The 20197-nt window shown below is 56.7% G+C and overlaps 1 protein-coding gene across 5 annotated transcripts in view; it reads left to right on the top strand.

Annotated features, from left to right (window-relative positions):
- Positions 1–20197, top strand: part of NHLRC4 (NHL repeat containing 4) — a 35692-nt gene that overhangs the window by 12596 nt on the left and 2899 nt on the right. For 2 of the 5 annotated variants that reach the window (XM_074841225.1, XM_074841222.1), the window contains exons 2-3: positions 6025–7736; positions 8799–12598. The exons of 1 other annotated variant lie outside the window; for it this stretch is intronic. In XM_074841225.1, coding sequence (XP_074697326.1) covers positions 6115–7736; positions 8799–9732 — 2556 coding nt within the window. In that variant the 5' untranslated portion in view covers positions 6025–6114 and the 3' untranslated portion in view covers positions 9733–12598. Of the gene's footprint in view, positions 1–3869; positions 3935–6024; positions 7737–8798; positions 12599–19988; positions 20096–20197 lie in introns of those variants that run through there. 2 more of the 5 variants (XM_074841224.1, XM_074841226.1) reach the window with 2 other exon arrangements.

The raw sequence follows: 20197 nt of genomic DNA, 5'->3' as shown, positions 1-20197 counted from the left end.
CACAAAAGGGAGAAGATTTTGACCCAAAATTAGGGAAGACTTGCATGCGTGAAGGTACCGTGGCTCTGGCACACAGCAGGGAGTGAGTTCATCATGTGGCCTGATGTACATTCCAAGGGTGGGCAGGTGGTCCCAGAGACCCCACAGTTCGAAAGGTAGCAGTGCTTACAAAGATGGAGCCACCTCATGTCTGGGCTGGTGTTTGGGAAGGGTTACAGACTGGCTTTGGGTCTGCAGGTGGCCCTCACCAAAAGCTGCCTGTGAAGAGAACGTGAGCTTTTCCAACCAGAAACTCCAGATTCCTCCAAAGGCTAGAAAACTAAAGGTTGGGAATCCAAATGCTATCAGATTTTTAGACCATGACTCTGTCTTTGGCTTGTCCCCAGGGTGTGAAGCACATGGTTTGGTGACTCCACACATAGAGACATGCAACTGGCCATGAAGAACCCTCCTGGCAGCAGAGCCACACTGAGCTATGGGACACGGGTCACAGCCTCTGGGCCTTGCACGCAAAGACGTGGTGGGTGGGCAGACATGAAAAGATTGGCAATTTGGGGCAGATGGGAAACCCCAGGCCCTTCTGGGAAGAGAAGAGATTTTGGTGCAACAACTGAGAGCAAGCCAGAGGAAGGCACATCTCAAGGTGGGAATAGTTTCAAAGCCGCTGATGTAGGGACCCCCAAAGGCAGAGGTAGCAGGATGGCCTCACACAGTCACTTTACCAGAGCAGTTCAGCACACAGCCACCGTATGAGGTGAGGTTTGGGAGGTGCAGAGCTCCCAGGCCCCACCAGTCAAGCTTCCCTCCTCTTGCCAAGTTCCTGCTGCTTTGCCATGGCCAACTGCTCTCATCCAAGCTTCCGATAAAGCTTAAAAGCTCAAATCACACAACCCCAGGCTATGAAAATAAAAAGGGACCCAATATCCACTAATAGCCAAGCAGCCCTTGCGGCAAAAGCATGTAGCGTAGGGAAAGTGTTTTGCATTGATCGGTGGCTCCCCGCTGCCACCCGCTCCCCTCCCCGCGGTGCCTGTCTGCCTGCTCCAGCCTTGGTGCTGGTGAAAAAGGGATAATACCCCATGGGAAGAACCGGAATGGGAGAGTCTGGGTAATGGCAGGAAAGCTATGGCTTGTGGAGTTAGTGTGAGATCCCATAGAAAAGCCACCCTCCCCCTGATCCCCACTGTAGCACTTGTCTAGCACAGTCATCAGCCCTGGGGTGGCAATTGCTGCCAACAAATAGCCATGTTGAGACCACACAGAGCGGCGTGATGCTGAGCCCCAGGAGCATGAGCGACCTGGCAGCCCAGAAGGAAGCAGCTGGGTGGATGTAGGTGCAGGGAAGAGTTGTCCCTGCAGCTGGTGCTGGGCATGCAGGGGACTGCAAATGAATTCCCACCTATGCAGGGTAGGCCAGCTCATGAAAGACCACAGGAGCCTGCAGCTGCAGGACGAGGTGTGAGGCAGAAGGTTCATCCCAGCATCACTGAGTGGAGAAGAACTTCATCACCTTTCTTGAGCCCCTTCCTCCATGCCACGTCCTACGGCCATCTGGGAAAGGTTGAGGGCAGCCAATTTCCATGGGAGCGTTGTGGCTCCCTGGCAGCCTACACACAGCACTGGAGGACTCAGAGGACAGTGGCAAAGAAGGAAGGACATAAGTTTGTGAGATGGGGTCTTTGTTCCAGCCAGAAAAACCCTTGGGGCTCTGCAAAAGCCGATCAGGACAAGTTCACAGTGGCAGAGCTGCGATGGACACACATGCTGCAGAAGACCTGTCTTTGAACCAGACTGCTGCACTTCAGAAGAGTCTTTTTGTCTCTCCCCATCCTGAGTGATGGGTGTGGGTATGCCTACCTATAGGTGGAGATGGCTGCAGTGCTGGTTTTTATTGGTACAGGAAACCTGCCAGACCAAGCCCCTTCCTGCAAATGTCTGCTGCAGTCCGGGAGGAGGCTCAGGGAAGAGGAAAAGGTCTAGAAGGGTTTGACCCTATGTCCAGCTTCAGTCTGGAAAGGACACGGTGAAGCAGGGGTGTGATGGTGAACCACATGGCGGGAGGGTGGACAGGGACCATGGTTGCTGCTTCCTCCAGCCAAAGAGTTAGGAGGCATCAAACGAAACTTGTGGGGACCAGCAAGCTGAAGGATGAAGCTCTGTGTGGTGTGCTGGGAACTCCTCGCTACAGGATGCTTTTGGGGGCTGAACATTTCCACAGCGCAAGAGAAACCTGTGCAGATTCACGGTGGGGAGGATGGGGAGGACCACTGCTGTCTGCTGCAGGTCTGCTGTAGGGATGCGCTGTGATGACTGAGGGTTTAGGAAAACTGGAGCGGTACTGTAGATGCTTGCCCTACATCCTGGGCACCCGCTTTTGACTGTTATTAGGGACATGAGCCAGACGGACTTTTGATGTGATCCAGTTCAGCTGCCGCGATGGCTGCATGTACTTCCCTGCATCCCTGTGTCTGGAGCTCAGGCTGGGGCTGGGATTTTTTCCATACTGGAGCACTGGGGACTGCAGATCTCATTCCTGGGCATCTCTCCCTTCTTCCTTCCCTTTGTCTCTCCCTCTCTTTCTTCTCCCCTTGCCGCTCCACTCCCTCCATCTGACCGTGGCCCCCCTCCCCTCAGCGGTCCCGGGGAGGAGAGCAGGGATGCTGCAATTCCCAGGCACAGGTGCACGGTCCCCGCCGCGCGCTGCCCCCAGGCACGGCCCCCACCGCCGCAGCTGACAGCCCACTGGAAATAATGTGTTGTGGCAGAGAGAGACTCAGCAGACCACAAAGATCTGCTGGTGCGGGAACTGCTCAGCAACCAGGAGCCACAATGCCTGTCTCCCAGCTCCGCAGGGTCTGATCCGGCTCTGGGGATGCCTCCGCTCCGCTGGAGCCTGCCTGGCTCACACACAGGGCACTTTCCCACCCTCTCCCCTTCTTTTTCTTTGCTCTTTCCTCTTCTCCTCCCTTGCTGTTCTTCTCTGCAGCATTAGGGAGATGGAAGGTGCCTGTCCCGTGTGGGACGGCTCCCTGCCATCCCCCGCGTCACCGGGCACAGGAGGTGAACGAACGGCTTTCGCAGCAGCATTGGAGGAGGAGGATCAGGTGTGCAGGAATGGAACAACCAGTTCCAGTCTCCCAGCAAAGATTTAATCTGCCTGTGGCATATAAACAGCAAATGTTTGTTCAACTGACCTGCAAACAGGCGGCATGCATCGCAGCGGGGCCGAGGTGCCCGGCTCCCCGCTCAGCCACTCTTTCTTTCTTGCCCTCTAGCAGGGCAGGTGTACGGGGAGATGGGGCAGGGGACCAGGGCACAACCACATCCAGGGTACTTGGGGCACCCCAGGCTTAGTGGCTGGAGCCAGGGCGTGATGCTCAGAGGGACCCCATCCATAGCTGCTGCTGCATCCCTTCTGCTCCCCCGAGCATCACAGCGGGTGTGCAGAGCTCTCACGGCTCACAGGCGTGACGCACGCAGAAAGTGTCTAAGGGCTCAAGGACAAGCATGTCCCTCCGGGCAGGCGGGCAGGCTGTCGCTCACTGAGGTGAACCTGCAGGCGGGAGGCCCGGAGCTCTGCCTGCACATCCCACTGCGATGGGAGAAATCAGCCTTGGATGCTGCAGGCCAGGTCTGCTCCCTTGGAGCGCCCCTCAAAATCCCAGGGGACACAGGTTCATTACAAGGGGACGTTTTTGCCTATTTTCTGCAAGACCAGATCTTAGTAGCAGGGTCAGCTACCAGCTCAACTGACATGTGGGCATGCAGAGGGCTGTCCCCAAACCCTGCCTGCAGCTCAGCCTGCCCTGCAGGCTCCTGCGCTGCGCTGGGGAAGCCACAGTACAGCTTGTTCCCTGTCCCCATTGCAGGCAGGAGATACTCTCTGCTGTTTGACGACAAACCTCAGGAAGAAAGTGGAAAGGGTCCTGCACAGGTAATTCCCTCTCCCCTCATGCAAATCTTCTAACCATGCTCCCAAGGGAAGGTGATGTTCCTCAGTGCTGGGGGTGAGGAGCCTGGGTAGCAGAGCATGGAGCATCCTTCAGCCCAGCACAGCCACAGGCATGGGGCTGGTGGGACTGTCCCTGGGGCCACTGCTCCTGCAGGGCACGCGGTGTTCCAGGCTGTGGCCAGAGCAGCAATGTGTACCCAGAGTGGGATGCTCAAGGGAGGAAGCAGGGGGCTGTGGGGCGAGCAGCCAGCCCCAAGGAGGTGGGCTCACCGAGGGCAGCTGTCTGCAGCAGGCGTGAACCCAGCCCCAGGAGGTGGAGAGCATCGCGGGGCCACATGGCGACCCACCTCCCGGCATGGTGCTGCTGCCACACAAGCCCCTTCCCTGCCCATCCCACTCTGATCCCAGCTTTTCGGCCCTGCTGTGCCCATCCTCCCCGGGAGCTGCAATGCTCCCCCTCAGCTCCATGGGGAAGACCCCCAAGCCATGTGCAGAAGGATGCAGGCTATGAGCACGCTCCGGTCTGGTGAGGAGCAATGCCCGTCGCAGGGCCTTGAGCCACTGCCTGGACCTGCCCCCGGGCAGCTCCTGGTCCTGGCTGCCCAAAGTCGCAGTGGCCCCAGTGCACAGAGATGTGCTCTTTCCCTTCCTATCCTGCAGAACTTGTCTGTTTCTCCCCAAAAGCCAGGGAGCAGATTGTTTCCCCAAATGGCTCCAGCTGCTACATCGGGGCAATCTGGAGATGCTGCTGCCCCCTTCTCCTTCCCGGGCTGTGCATCCCCACACCAGCCTGGCTGTGTGGTCTCCTGGGGTAGAGCTCTGCCCCAGGACCTGCTGCAGGGCAGGGGAAGGATTTGGCCCTTGAGAAATGAGCCCCACCCACACAGACTGAGCCCTCAAATTCACTACCCTCCCCAGGAGAAATGCAGGTTTTTGTTCTAATGGGGAAGGAGCCAGCAAGTCCCTCCAGGGCAAAGCAGCGTCTGGAGGGGTAGACGCCTGTGTGTGCATTGGCGTTGGGTGCCCTGCAACTGCAAGAGATTGCTGCTTGGCCATCTGTGAAGAAGCCCAATTTTGTGAGTGTGGAGCCTCTGCAGATCCAGCTCCTCTGGGAGATGAGGAGTCGGGGTGCTGTGTCCCCCTGTCTGCTCCCAGGGCAGGCGGGGTGACGGGCTGCAGGACAGGCGTGACTCCACCATCCCCAGGGAGGCTGCAGTGGGAAGCACACAAGGGCCAGCCCTGCGTCGGGGGGCTGCGGGGGACGTTTCCCAGACATTTCAATCTTGGGGAAGACACCTGGAAGTGGGGAGGTGTGTTTTAGCCTGGATTGGTTTTCCAGGCCAGATTACCCCTGTCCTGGCACAGGATGGGGACACAGGACAGGGTCAACCCCACACAGGCAGGGAGGCAGAACTGCCCTTCCAGCAGCCACTCCAGGTTAAAGGCAGTCAGTCCTCAGTCTCTCCCCATTGTCTGTCCATCCCACTGTCCTCTTTGCACCATGACTGCACGTTCATGTGTAGCAGGGTTGCAGGTATCTGCATTTAGCCCAGCTCTGCATCAGCTTTGGTGCATGAGCTTTGGAGTATCTCAGTCGGCTCCAGCACTGCGGCACCCCAGGAGATAGCAAAGCCTCACAGGTCCGTGCCCAGCACAGAGTTCGGGGCTGTGGGCAGGTTTCTCTTTCATTCCTTGCTCTCAGCAGGGAAATCATCCCTGGGCTGGGCAGAGGCTGCCCCAGGGAGGCTCTGGATGGGCATGCAGGTTGCCTGGGCACTTCAATGTCAGCTTGAGGTGGTTTAGTTTCAACACCTTTAATAGTGTTTGTTTTCCTTTTTTGTCTGGGGTGGTTTGACAGAAGAGGGTTAATAATAGGGCCAGCATGTACAGGCACACAATAAGATTTGGGCAAAAATTCCATCTCTGGCCTGGGTTTAAATCCCAAACATGAGACTGCAGACCAAGGCCCCAGCAGCTTCTCTCCCTGCGGCCAGGAGGTGCCCATGGAGCAGAGCCATGTCCCCAGGGGAGCTGCAGACACAGCTCACCAGTTCATGCTGTCCTTCTTCCAGGGCACACAGTGGTTCCTGGAAAGGTGTGGGAAGATTCACACATCGTGTCCCTCCATTCCCACAAGGAGTCATCTCCAGGTACACGCTACCATGTCTAAGGACGACCTGGGCTGCAAGCTGACCTCGGTCTACAAGCACAAGGAGAGGAAGCCAAAAAAGCCTCACTACATCCCGCGGCCTTGGGGCAAGCCATACAACTACAAATGTTTCCAGTGCCCCTTCACCTGCATGGAGAAGTCCCACCTCTACAACCACATGAAGTACAGCCTGTGCAAGAACTCCCTCTCCCTCCTCATCGAGTCTGACTGGCCCTACAAGAAGGGCAATCTGCTCCATCCGGAGCTGCGGCTCCTGCACACAACGGAGACCTCCCGCCTGCGTGGGCGGCGGGATGAGCAGGAGACCTGTGACTCCTCGGCCATGTTGGGAGGGTCAGTTAGGACCAAGCAGGCCTCTGGCAGGGATGGCCATGAGGACAAGCCAATGTCAGGGGTGGAGATCCTGCCTGCTGAAGGGGCTAGTGAAGAAGGTGGCCTGTTCCAAGAGGAGGAGGAGGATGTTGCTGGCCTATTGAGGGAGATGGATGCGGGGGAGAAGAAAGAGAAAAATGAAGAGACAGGTTGCCAAGGTGACCCAGTTGAACCAGAAGTGAACACTTTGGTCTTTGGTTTCAAGAACAAGAGGGATAAGCCTTGCAAGGAGGTAGAGCCTGACTTCATCATCACAGATGTCTTCTCTCTCAAGAACCACGTCATGAAAAGCAGGGAAATGGCCTCCCCAGACCTAGATGCTAAGCCAAAGCATTGCAAAGTGCCAAAGAAATGCCTGGCCAGCAGCGGGATCCTCATGGAGCAGTGGAAGCTGGTGGCAAATGGGCAAAGAAGAAACACACCTGAGGTCTCCCCACCTTGTACTGACAGCAACATCATCCCATGCTACCCTCCTCCAGCCTACAGTGACTACCACGAACCTCAGGGCCTCAACCTCTCACTGCTGGGTATTAACTACCCATTAAACCCCAGTCTCTTCTCCTACCTGAGCCCCACTATGGCCAACAGTGCTACGACACACCCACACTTGGCTCAGCTGCCCTTCCTGGCCTCCACAGCCCAGCTGATGCACCCACATGCCTCCCACTTCCAGCCTCTGCAGAGCCCTGAACGGTCAGCCTTCCTTCCCCGCTTCTACTACCCCTTGCTCTTTGATCACACCTTCGGCTCCACTGAAAGCAAGATGTCCTCCAGCAAGCCAGAAGCCCAGCAGCTGGTGGGTTCTGTCATGCCCACACCACCCCAAGCCAAACCTCCCAGTGAGCCAACCAAACCAGGGCTGCTGAAGGTACCGGTTCTGAAGACAGGTTTTCCTTGGTCCAAAGGTGTCAGAGAGGAACCAGCCTCCGAGCTCAGCCACCCTGCCACGCTGGGGCAAGAAGAAGAGGAGAAATGGCTGTCCCAAGAGAAGGAAAGCAACACACCTTTGGGCCTCAGCAACCTACGCAAAAAGCCAGCCACTGACATCTACCAAACCATGGTGGGGATGAAAGATGGTGCTTTTGCCCCCAGCAGCATCCGGAAGACAGAGTTACCAGTGGTGACCTGTCTGGAGACCAGCAGTCCTCCAGGCAACTCCCTGAAGAGGAAGTTCACTGCCAATGGGCTGGATTTGATAGGACCTGAAAGGCTGATGCCTGGAAAACTCAGCTACCAGAGCAGGTAAGGTGCCTGTGATGTCTCTGCCTCTTCCTCACCGCTGGTTGGCCCTAAACATCATCTTCCTATCCCATCATATTACTGATCCCCCCACTTGCCTCTAAATCATGAGATGAGTTTCCAAGGGCTGAGCACACTCCAGGCTGGTGGTCCACACCAATGCCCACTCAGAGCAGGGCTTTCTGCTCTCCAGGAGCAAAGGACCAGAACAGCATTCAGGTGCGTCCCAGCACCTGGGCTATGTCATCATTTGCTGTCCCTTGCTTTCCCCTGTTTTATACAGAGCCAGAAGTGATGTGGTGTCTGTGCAGTGTGGACCTATGCTCCCCATGCACCAGGAAATCTCCTCTTGGGTCCCCAGATATTCCAGGGTTGCTGGAACAATCATTGCCTATTTTTAAACATACACATTTGCATTCCTTTGATTTGCCTTCTGGCTTCAAAGTCCAGAGGGAGGGTCACATTTCCAAACATTTCCTTTTACCTGGGGCTAGAAATGTGCACAGTTCCTTTTAACAAAATTTCAGTTCCTCCCCTGGTTGTGCAAGTCCAGCTGTGGCTCCAAGAAAAATGTCACTGTAAAACCCACTGCTTTTGGCACCTGGAGGAGCTTTCTCTGGAGAAGCTCTCCATGGTTTTCTATCTCCACCTGCCTCTTCCCTGCTCTCAGGCTGGCTGGAGAGATCCCCTCCAACTGGGCCTTCAGGACTGTGGAATGGTCATTTCCATCAACGTTCTTCAGTGCTCCAAGAAGAAGGAGAATCCAGGTTTGGCTAGCTGAGGTGGCATCACTTATCAGCACCATCTCCCCAGACTGGTCTCTCTGTTGGTGGGTGTCACAAAATAGCCTGTGTCAGGGTCCATCCACCTCCTGGGAGAACAATGCCAAGAGCAGGTCCATCCAGGGCTCTGCATGCTCAGACCAAAGCTCTTCCTGGAAGGGCCTCGTGCTGGCAGCAGGCAGTGGAGGAACTCTGGATGAATCTGGCAATGCTGGCCCTGGAGATATGCCCAAGGATTTTCCTATCTCTTTCCCTACTGATTGTATCCACTTCTTCTCTGCAGTGGTTCAAGGGCCAACCCTGGCCACATCCCCAAAGCCCTGGACCAGTGGCACACAGAGGTCCTCGCAGGCCGGCCTGAGGAACCGGAGAGGGGCAATGACACTGAAGTTCTTCCCTCTGTGGGTGCTGGCCTGGACCATGGCCTCTGCAAGCAGAGCAGACCCCAAGAGACTTCTGCCACCATGACAGACTCTGAGGCCACAACTGTGCTTATCGGGGACCTGTCCAAAACCTTAGAGGAGTACCAAGAGGTGGAGAAGAAACTGTCTGATCTGGCAAAGGAGGACACCCCTGGGCAGAAAGAGCTGAGGGACCAGCTGGTCAAAATCCGAAGGGAGCTCTACCACATCCACCAGGCACTGGAAAAAGCCACCAAACCCCACGAGGGGCCTCTGGACCTCTCGGTGAAGAGATCCTCTGAAGGTACAGAGAAGATCCAGCAGGCCAAGAAGGAGTCCTGCAACATGAGCCTGGGAAGTGAGAAGCTCCACAGCAAAGACCAAGGGGCCCTCAACAAGTGTACGGCCACTGGGGAGGCTGGAGATGGGGAGGGGCTCCCAAACTGCCTCCTGGAGGCTGAGAACAAGACCATCGACCTGCTGATCAAGATGAGCCGCTCTGAGAGCCTCCGGGCATCCTCCTCTGAGGCCCACCTGGGTGCTGTAATCAAGGCTGAGGTCCTGCCACTCACCATGCCCCTGGAGCTCCGGCACGTGATGGAGCCCTACTACAGCCGTACCACCAAGTGCGAGGCAGACTCCAGTGTCCTGCTGTGCTCCGATGGCAGATCCAGCACGACCCAGGGCCCTCAGCTCCCGGTCACCACTGAGGATGGGCCTCTGGGCTGCCGGGCCATGCAGCGCTCCCTGTCCTGCAGCCTTCCCAGCGAGCCAGACGCAGTGTGCGTCCACAGCCCTCTGCATGCTGACCCCTAAGTTCACCTTGCTTGATAGCTCCTGGATCTCACTGACCACCTCATGCTTCACCTTCCTTGCGTCCCACCTCTCCACTCCCCCTCTTCCCCATGGATGAAAGTTTAACCACTGCCTGGCTGGGGCATTGTTGCAGGGGGTCCCAGATAACTCCCCTGGCTGACTCCACAAGGTGTAAAAAAACAGTCCCTATACTACTCCAGTGTCAAGGACGGTGCTCCTGGGCTCTGCATGCTCCACAGCCTCAGCTCCCTGGTCCTGGAGCTCCCTTCAAAAGGGAATTCACTAGCAGGCAAAAAAAGAAAACTGCTAAAAGCACCAAGCTTTCAACAGAAGGCTCATCCAGCCCTCTCATCAGAGACACTCAGGGACTTTTGCAACCCAGCTCCCATGATCTGTGGACAGGGGAGGAACCACAGACGGGGTATCTGCAAGGCCATGGTTGTGCTCAAACAGACTGTGGCTGTCACCTTGTACAGAGCAAAGACATGGTGGCTTTGCCCCATGGTGTCTTGCGGGTCACAGAAGGGAATCGTATGCCCAGCTGGACTGATCCAGAGGTCAAGTACTTTCCGCACTGTGGAGACAAGAACATCTTCCCAGCCACAATGACAAGATGACACGGGAACCACCTTGCCACAGCTCCACATCTGGGTCCTGAGCTCTCCTGCCAAGAGCATTTGCCATGTGTGGGGACTGCTGGGCTGTGGGGATTTGTTCCTACCTACCAGTCCTCCAGTGTCTGGCTCCTTCTGCCTTTACACAAAAAGGAACTTCCCTTCCTCTGCCCCAATGTCCTCTCCCCATGCAGGCATGATGCACGTTCCTCGCAAAGGCCCCAATCCTGTAGAGTACAGCTCCCACAAGCTCCTGTCCACTAGTCCTAATCCCCCAAATGATGACACATGGGACAGCAAAATGGGTGAGATGATGTTGCCACAAACCCCACTGCTCAAGTGGCAAAGACCCTAAAAACAACTGTGAAGGGACACACTTGGCTTGCCCCGAGCTAGAACAATGCTGAGTGTCCACCCCTCAGCCAGCGCACTGGAAAGCCAACCACCCAGGCAGGTGCCTGCTGCTTGTGGGATGAGAACCGGCCTTCCCAAAAGGCCACCTTCTCCCCGTGCTTGCTGGGGGCTCTTGCCTCTGTTGGGCAGGCTGGTACCCACTGCAGGGCAGTCACACCTCCCTGTCCCCTGTCACCCTGCTGAGCAGCATCTGCGCTGGCTCAGGATGTCCCCGCGCTTGGGCCAAGATTTCTTGGACTCCGTCCCACTGTGGCAGATATAATGTGCTCTCCTCAGCTTGGAAAAACCAGACACCCTTTCCTCTCCCATCCCCACTCCCTGTTCAGGAGATGGTGGGGTCTCCTGTTAGCACCCAGGGTCTTCATCAACTTGTTCTTTGTGGCTTGTTCTGTGGCTTTTTCTTTGTGGCTTGTTCTTTGCAATGAGAAGAGCTGGGATGGGGGCCAGGAGGGCAGGACAAAGAGGACAGCAAGCAAAGCCACAAATAAGGGACATACACAGCACAGCAAGGGAGCTTCAGATGCTGGCTCTTCTCTGGGCACAAAGTGGACAATCCTACTGTGGGTGGCTGAAGAAGGCAAGCCCGCACTGGAACCTGGGGCTCCCAAGTACTTTGATGGACCCAGACAACAGGAAGAGTTGACTCTTCTTACCTGATTGCTCTCTGGACAAAGTTTCCACTTCATCAAAGGGGTTTAATTCTCACTCAAGGACTTTGCTTAGGGCACATAAGCCTGTGGAGTTACTGATCTCTTCTCTCTGGATAAAAGTGTGGAGCAGGGGGGCATTCAAAAGGAGAGATGCTGAGCTCAGCACTGTGGCCTTTTTGAGCCAACTCCAGATCTTCCCGATGGACCATGTCCTGCTGCTTCCCAGCATGTCCCTGGCCCCACAAGGCCCAAGCAGAAATCATGAAACCCCACCAGAACAGACCCCAGTTAGGGTGCAGGATCCTCAATCCCAGAGCCCAGGGGAGGTGGGTTTGAATAGTGCTGTCATCTTTGGATGCCATAACAGCGTCAGCACAGCAGGCCCCTCCATACCAAGCACCTTGCTCACATTACCCACTCCCAACAGCCTCCAGCCTCTTCTGCCACCCCATGCCCCTCCATCACCCACCCCTTCCCAGCTCCCTTGCTCACACAGCCCTGGCAGCCGCTGTCCCCCATGTCAGCACCTCCCCATTCCCACATCTCAGGGCTCCCTACTCTCCCCTACACCGGATTCTCTGCGCATCTTTTATCCCAGGACCCTCATCCAGCACACAGCAGGGCACCCATAGGCACAGCCAAGAAGCTGGAGCCCCATTTTCCTGTGACATCCTTCCCTGCACATCCGGCCTTTACCTCCTCTGAGGAACAAGACGTGTAGGTCCCTCCGCCCACCCAGGAGTCCCATCTCCTCCCAGCCCCAAGCATCACGCTGTTTTTCTTAGCAGATCCCCATCTGGACTTGGACACCTTGGAGGTCCAAGACACCAGAGGGGCAGTTGAGCTCTGTGACCAGCAGCTCTGGTCTTCAGCAGGAGATCTGTGCCCAGATCATCAGGCAGTGCTGCCTTTCACCCCTTTTTAGCTGAGATATTGCCTGTACACAAGTCACCTCTCCCTCCCCGGTCCCTGACTCCATTCTGCCACCCTGAGCTGGGATAGTGCCCACACTCCGAGCCAGGCAGATCTGTGAGCAGAACCGGTGCCAGAAGCCCTCACCACATCGCTCCACAGAAAGCCGGGGGGCAAGTGGGAGGTGGAGGCCAATCACACAGTATTTATTGTTCACAGTTTTACGAATGTACAAAACAAAAACCAAACCATTAAAGGGAAAACCTCCGAACAGGAGTCGCTGCTGTCTGCTTTGTTCTTCTCTCCCGGGAGCCCTGTCTGCTCTGACCAGATCCTGTAGCAGCCCCACGCCACAGCTCTCCATCATGGAGCCACGCGCTCCCTGGGTTTCGGAGGCTCAGGGTAAGCCATCAGCAGGATGTGGCCGGATGTCGATGCTGGCTGCACATGGTCAGTATTTAGGGGGTGGGCTTTGGCTGTTTTCTTCTGCTGGATCAGCACTGGGACCCCACTGGCTTGTCCCATGCTGGGGAGAGGGGCAGTCCATTATGTCTGAAGGCAGTCATCAGGAGGAGAAATGCCCTCACAGGAGCCATGAGTGTCCTAATTCCTTCTGCAGAAGTCCCTGAACACACACACACAGCCTTTTCCTTCAGATAGACGCAGTCCAGCTTCCTTGACAAGCTGCCACGGCTGGGCCATGGGGCTGCAGCACCACAGCCTGGGTCCTGGTGCAGGGAAGAGCAGAGAGGAGGGTGCGGGGTCAAGTCCCACGTCCCCAGTGCCACCCTGCCACTCAGCCTTTGCACCTTGTCCCCAGGGGTACTGGTGGCACCCCCACAGAGGGGATGGCTCCCCTCTCTGCCCTGCCATGGGTCTCCAAGGGCAGTCCCTGGCTCAGGGACTCCTGCCTTTGGGCCACCAGGATAAGACTTTCGGGAGATGGCTGAGTTAGTGGCACCATTCCAGTTGAAAAGATGAAAGCAATTACCTTTGCATTTAAATAATGGATGGGAGTTGAACTACCGGGGTGGCTTATCCAGTCTTCAATCTGCACCCCCAGGGCCCTCAGCCCACTCCAGCACAGGGCCCATTACACGGCTATTTGGTCACCCTAAAGGCATCTGATAGTGAGCCATTACCTGTCCTTTACAGCAGGCCCACTCGATAGCCATCTTTCTTGGTCATGGTTGACCAAAGTCCCCCTACTTGCATGTGTCCCCCCCGACTTGGGCCAAGACCAGTCCCAATCGACAGCTGGAGGACCCAGCCAAATCCCTCCCCTCCCCTTCTCCTGGGGCTGGGGGGGTGCGGGGTCACAGCAGGTCCCCAGCACAACTCGGAGCTCAGCAGCTCCTGGTCAATGAAGCTGCACAACTTTTATGGGTTTCTAACCCCAGGTGGGTACAGCTGCTCCTTCTCCTCCAGGTTCAAGAGCAAAGGAGAGCTCAGGGATTGGGAGGGGGGGAAGTTTCCTAATAAACAAACCCTCAGGGAAGGCTTATCTTGGGCAAGGCAGTGGAAGGAAAATGTTTTCAAGGTTTCTTGTAAAAGAGGAGGTCGTTGCTCTCCCCATCCCATCAGCACAAGGATGTGGCCCCAGGGAACAGTAGAGGACACTGAGGGTGGGTTTGCTGCATTCACAAACAATTTTGCAGCCGCAGTGGTGCAGCTGTGAGCTCAGCCTCAGTCCTCTGTTGGGGTTAACAGCAAAGGGAGGCAGTGCAGGGGCAACCCAGGCACCCTGGGACACAGGGATGGGACCACAGTTTGTGGGGAAGGGTGGCAGGATGTCACGTCAAGCTGCTTCTCGTGAGCAGGGCAGCCCCAAGCGTGAGGTGGGAACATTCCACACCCCACAAAACCACCGTGTCCTCTGATTTCCCTGGCTTGGTGGAAAAGGGACAAGGGCAAATTTTGGGGATGGATCCTGTGCTGGAACAGGATGGTCACTGCAGAGGCACAGTCCCCGGGCTGCACAGAGGACAGCAGGGGCTGTGGTGGGCATTGCCTCCTTCCGGTGCACCCCAAGGTGACAGAGCTGCAAACACCCTTGGGGGTTTGCCCACAAGTAAAACATGGGGTAGACCCAACCCTGTGTTCAGGGGAAGAGAGTGCTGCCACACACTGGCAGGGTCCTTGCTGTGGCACCAAGAAACTGGGACATATTTGATGCCAGGGAGAGTTAACTCCTTGCACACACCAATTGGCAGCTGCCTGGGGGATATCCAAGTGATATGGGACCATGCAAATCCAGAGGCCGTGGCTGAAATAACTGGGGGAAGGCAAGTGCTGAGATGCCCTGCCTGCTGCATCTTGCCCAGCTGGCCATGTTGGTGCATCGTGCGACCCACCTGCAGCAGGGCCGGGGAGCTGGGCACTCACTCGTAACAGTGGGCTACCAGATGGAACCAGCTGGGGACAAGAAGTGGTTCCTGCCCAGCACAACCAGTTTTCTCTTACCCCAACGTGGGCAGGCCAGAGCTCGGAGCAGTGGAAAGTTACCAAACGTGGACTAAAGAAGGGCCAAGGTCGGCCAGGAGATTTCTGAGCAGACATGTGAAGCTGCAAAGACAACCTGGAGCAGAACTGCTGTGTCTTGAGCAGGAGGGAGGGAGTGAACAGCTTTGCAGTGGTGGCAGGGCTGAGTGCAGCATGCCCTCTTTCACCGTGAGCCGAGGGCAGATGGAGATTCCAGGCTGGGAAGAATCTGGAGCTGGGAAGACAAATCGGGAGTTGCCCCTAGAGGGTCCCCATCATCCTGGGGACCCTGTCCCAGCCCACCTTGCACTTCCCACCCAGGGAAAGGCATGCATGCAAGGTTTTCTTTCTGCCAAAAGACTGCACAACAGAGGGAGTTTCCCCATGGTGTTAAGGAGCGGTGGTGTTTTCAGAAGCTCCAAGCAAAGTGTCCTAGAAAGTACTAGCAGTGCCAGGAAGAGCACCGTTCTCTTTGCCTCTTCCTCAGTCCTCTTCTCAGCCTTGTCCCTCCCTTTACTTGGAAGTGTCTGCATACTAGGATCAAGGTGGGAGGATGCAAACTCTCCTCGAGGCAGAAATGTCATCCCCAGGGCTGGTGGCACTCCGGGGAAGCAGCAATGTGCTGAGACCTGACCGGGGGCTGATCTGCAAGGGCAATGCAGGCCAGCCTGCGACACTGCCTGCTCTCACTAGAACTGCAGCTCTTGTGGAGGAATCACAAGTCCTCCTCATCCTCCTGTCATCCTCTCTGTGGGAGGAAGAGGAGCAGAGCTCAGGCAGCCAGAAGGCATCACCCCACGCGTTGCCTGTGGCTCATCTTGGATCCTCTGGTCCCAGCTGTTTGTGGTAGCAGCACTACTGCTCCTCACCGCTCTCGCCACCACGACCACCGTGGTGGTGTCACTGCCTCCAGCCATCTCGCCGTGCCCTGGTGACTGTCCCCTGGCTCTGCTGGGACACTGCTGCAGTGTTCTGAGTCTACCACAAACACTTCAACCCCCAGCAGCCACGAACACTGACCTGCAGGGCAGCCCCGGGGGAGTGCAGTAGAGGTTGTATTCTCCATCCCCCCACGGTGTGCAGCCAGCGTAGGAGAGTGCGGAGGAGCAGCTATCCCCTCTCCTCAGCTTTAAGTGAGGAAAAAGAGTACAAAAAGCTACAAAATTTCCCTGCTGTCTTCTCCCCCTGCCCATCTGCTATTGAAGTTGGAGGTTTCCTTTCCCTGACTCTGGATACCTCTGAATGGATCGGATCGTTTCCCTGGATATTTGTTGAGGGCAGAACCATTCTGCCTTTGGAGTTGGATCAGAGGCCCACGGAGGGAAGCGCTGAGGGTTTAAGTACTTAAAAGAGCTGGGGCAGGCAAGGACAGTGCTCTGGCTCTCAGCAAGGCTGGCGCTCCCTGAAGGCAGCCAAACCCAGAAGGGAGAGGGTTTCCCTCGGGCATCAGGCTAAGGCAGGGTGGGATTCCGTCTGAGGATGTTGGATCAGCTCCTGCCTTGCCTGCCCTGCTCCCCTGCCTGGAGGGGGCGTGCAAGGGGGCCCATGCTTGCTGGGACTGAGACAATGCGGGAGATGCCATGTAGTGCTGGGGCATCAGGGTTGGGTGCTCCCTGCTGCTCCACCTTTGGGGTGTGGGGGAAGATGCTGAGAGTCAAAGGGTTGAGAGGGAAGGAGGAAATGTTCCTGCAAGACAGAAGGTGCCTGAAGACCCAGGAGCACCTGCACTGCCAGGTCCGGTGCCTGGGCAGCCCTGGATCCCCCATCCCAGTCAGTGGCCGCTGCAAAGGCAAAACACCCACATCATTTTCCCAGATTTGGGGCAGGAGGGGGTCAAACCCTCATAGCCACTGTTATTTCCTCCCTAGTTTTAGGTGTGGGGTACCCAAGGATGTAGACAGTTTGTGTTTTGGGTGGGAAGGGAGAGCAGAAAGTCGTGTTTCTTCCATGCCTGTCTGTAGCCAGTGCCCACCAGCCTGCAGCACACCGACACGCCAGCCTGCACGCTTCCTCGCCAAGAGCTGGAACAAACCTTCCTGGAAGACCAAATGGCCCGGTACTGTCCATAGGAGGATGTTTCTGGCACATAGCTTTGCTCCAGTAGTACCCGTGGCCCCGGGGTTCACCAGTGCCCCTGGAACTGCAGAGCCCTCCCCGTGAGGCTGAGTACGGGGCTGTGTTTGCAGAAAGCTCCTGTTCATCTCCCACTTGCCGTACAGCCTCGGGATGCTGTCCCCTGCTAGGACATGAGGATGTTTCACTTTCCTCCCACCACCCCCCCTGAAGCCAGTGTGGAGAGGCTGCAGGAGCCAGGCCAGGGCAGGATGGAGGAAGCCAGCCCCAGTGGGACCACTGCCCAGCTCCCATGGCCGCAGGGACAGGCTGGGGAAGGGGGTGGCAATGGGGAAGCTGCCATCAGGGCCAGCTGGGGCTCACCCACGGGGCGGCTCCTGGCAGGGAAGGGGCTTTGTGCCAGTGCCCCGCTGTGCTTCACAGCTTTTGGCCCTTTTGGTCAGGCTCAACAGGGAGATTGATGTCTCAAAGAGGATTAACTTCCTAATCCTCTTGTGAGCCTTGTGAAAGCGGGAAGCTGCGGAGGAGGAACACAGCAAGGGAGAAGCTGAGGCGCCAGTTCAGCCCTTATCAGACCCTGGAGAATCTTCTCCATGGGTTAGCTAACTGGCAGCGGGGATTCTGGGGGGATCGTGCCAGCCAGGGGACCATGCCAGGGCAGTTTTAGGGGCCAGAGTAGTTACAACTTTGCTTTCTGGAGGGATTTTTGTGACACCTAAAGAGGAGCTGAATTCCTGCTCTCACCTCCATGTAACTGGGTTTAGGAAGCCCCAGCCCCAGCCCCAGATTGTGTGTGGGATCAGGCTCCAAGAGCACTGTCCCCCAGTGTCCCCACAAGCCCCCATGTGTCCCCAGCTGGGCACTGCAGGCACTTGAGGGACATTTGGGGATTGCAGCTGGGACAGGGGCTCTGCTCGGGCTGGAGATCATGGTTTCTGCGTGTGGTTGTGCAGCGGATGCTCCGGCTTCCCACCAAAAGCTCTCGTGCAGTCCTGGGACACCACTTTCTGTTGCACACACACACATGCATGCACACACAGTGCACTGCATCTTTTTGATAATTAGTGCCAATCATCCCCTGGGTTGTTTGGACAGATGGAGCCGCCTCACATCTGTGCAAAGCAACGACAAGCCCATGTCCAGCCCCAGCCAGTGGACGCCCGCCCGCCGCTCCGCTTCATCCCCACAACTGCCCGTGTCCGTTTCTGCTCCCAGCAAACAGCACTCGGCCAAAACCTCCCTGTGCTGATGGTGGTCTGGAGCAGGCTGGGGACTGCTGGGACCCTCAGGGCTGGAGCGCTCTGGCATCCAGCGTGGACCTGAGCTACAGCAGGATTTTGTCACACCACAATAATTAACACTCCACTGACACGGTGGCCATCCGTGTCCCCCTGACCCTCTCCCCAGCCGTGGAGGTGTGCTCTAGATGGGGAAATACTCCTAAAGGATGGGTTTGGGGTTTTTTCCACAAGTCTGTGACTAGGTAGCAATGACATCAGCTCATCCCATGGGATCTCCTGCTGGCTGCCAGCACCCATGCACAGTGCTAGGTGGGTGCAGTGTCTGTCTCCCTGGGCACAGGGACTGGCAGAGACCCAGGGCTTGCACATTCCTTGTGGACTACTGTCCCTGAGCAGGGGAGGAAAAGCCACAAGGAGAGAAGTTCACCACTAATGCCTGCAAGTAATGTGCTCCAGGAAAGCCTGAAGTGGACCCAAACTCTTTTCCCCTCGGTCCATCTCCAGCGTCGGCAGCCTGACCATGCCCTCATCCCTGAACCCTGCAGCTCCTGGTGTTGGCGTGGGCAGGGGCTGTGCCAGGGCTCTGCCATGACACAGGTGTCTCCTGGGGTCCGGGGGTGGCTTTCAAACAGGTTGTGACAGAGCCACGGTCCTGGAAAGGTGAACGGGAGCCCCAGGGCCAGGCTGTGTTTGTTTATCCTGGTGATGGAGCACACAACAGCGAAACAAAAGGTCAGACCCTGTTGCCCTGGGAGATGGTTTTTGAAGCTGCCTACCATCCTGCTGGGGCTTGGATGGAGCGGCCCCAGCGCTTGTCATGTCAGGTTATTTTTGTAATTTTGGCTGGTAATAGGTCTGAAGCAGTCTCCCAGACGCTGTGAGCTTCAGGGGTACACTGATACAGGACCAGAAGGGCCCTAAACACACCAAAAGAGAAGCAGCCAGCCCTGGGGCTTTGGATGCAGATCCCCATCCTTCAGCTCCTGCAGCCAGTCAGACCCCAATCTGCTTCCTTTGTTCGAAGGGTCAGGCACACACAGCCCTCCAAGCATCCCAAAAGGTGGGGGGAGTCTTCATCTACTTCATCTACCTTTGGCCCATCTGAGCAATGAAGCGACACAAACTTCTTCACACCTTGGCCAGGCTTAAGGCGGATGCTTTGAGCTCACTGCAGGCAAGGGTGGACTGAGCACTGTCAGCAAGCACTGCCAGGGAGGGAGGGCAGGCTCTGACCAGCCCCTTCCAGGCTGTCCCCAGAGGACTGTGCTTTTACTCCCGACCCTCTTTGTTTGAGCTGACACCATCGTCAACTCCAAACATGGCCTTGCCCAGCATGGAGATGGAGAGGGGGGGCTGTGCCCAGAAGTCCCAGCTGACCTGCCTCTTCCTAGAGCTTCTCCATTGCTGGACCTCAAAGACTGACATGGCAAAAATCACCAGTCTTTTGTAAGTGGGGAGACTGAGGCAGGCAACCACACAATGCCTGGGCTGGGAGCACACAGGGAGGCAGTGAAGAAGCAGTGAGACAAGGCAGGAGTCCTGATTCAAGGTGTGAGAATGGCCCTGTCCCACCCCAGCAGCTGCGTCCCATGCTAAGGATGAGGTGCAGCAAACTGGCCCCTTTGCCTCTACATAAAAAGCCCCAAATCGTTGCTGCAGCTGGGCACCTTGGGGCTTCTCCTCCCTCTGGCAGGAGCAGGTAGGTGAGACTGATCCTGGAGGAAAGGCACCTTCTCTCTGGGCATGAGACCAGCAGGGAATAAAAACCGTGCCTATCAGCCCTTGTCTCGCTGCTTCTGGTTGTCAGCAGCATAAGGAGCTTTTGTGTTTACCCAGACTCAAGGGCAATCGCCCGTCACTAACAACACAATATCCCTCGGCCCCACTGCACTGAGCCCGGTGAGGCAGCAGGACGGAGCTGGTGGGAGGGCAGCACTGCCAGGGAAGGACAGGCAGCCCCCAGGACGTCAGGACAGAGGTACAGGATCTGTTGAGCTGGGCTCGTGGTCACACACGTGGTCGTTGGCCTGAGCTGTGCTGGGGACAGTGTCAGGACCCTCTTTCTGGGATTAGACCCATG

The sequence above is a fragment of the Strix aluco genome, chromosome 15 (genome assembly GCF_031877795.1).
Source record: "Strix aluco isolate bStrAlu1 chromosome 15, bStrAlu1.hap1, whole genome shotgun sequence".
NCBI classification, from domain to species: domain Eukaryota; kingdom Metazoa; phylum Chordata; class Aves; order Strigiformes; family Strigidae; genus Strix; species Strix aluco.
This window is presented reverse-complemented; position numbering and strand designations above follow the sequence as displayed.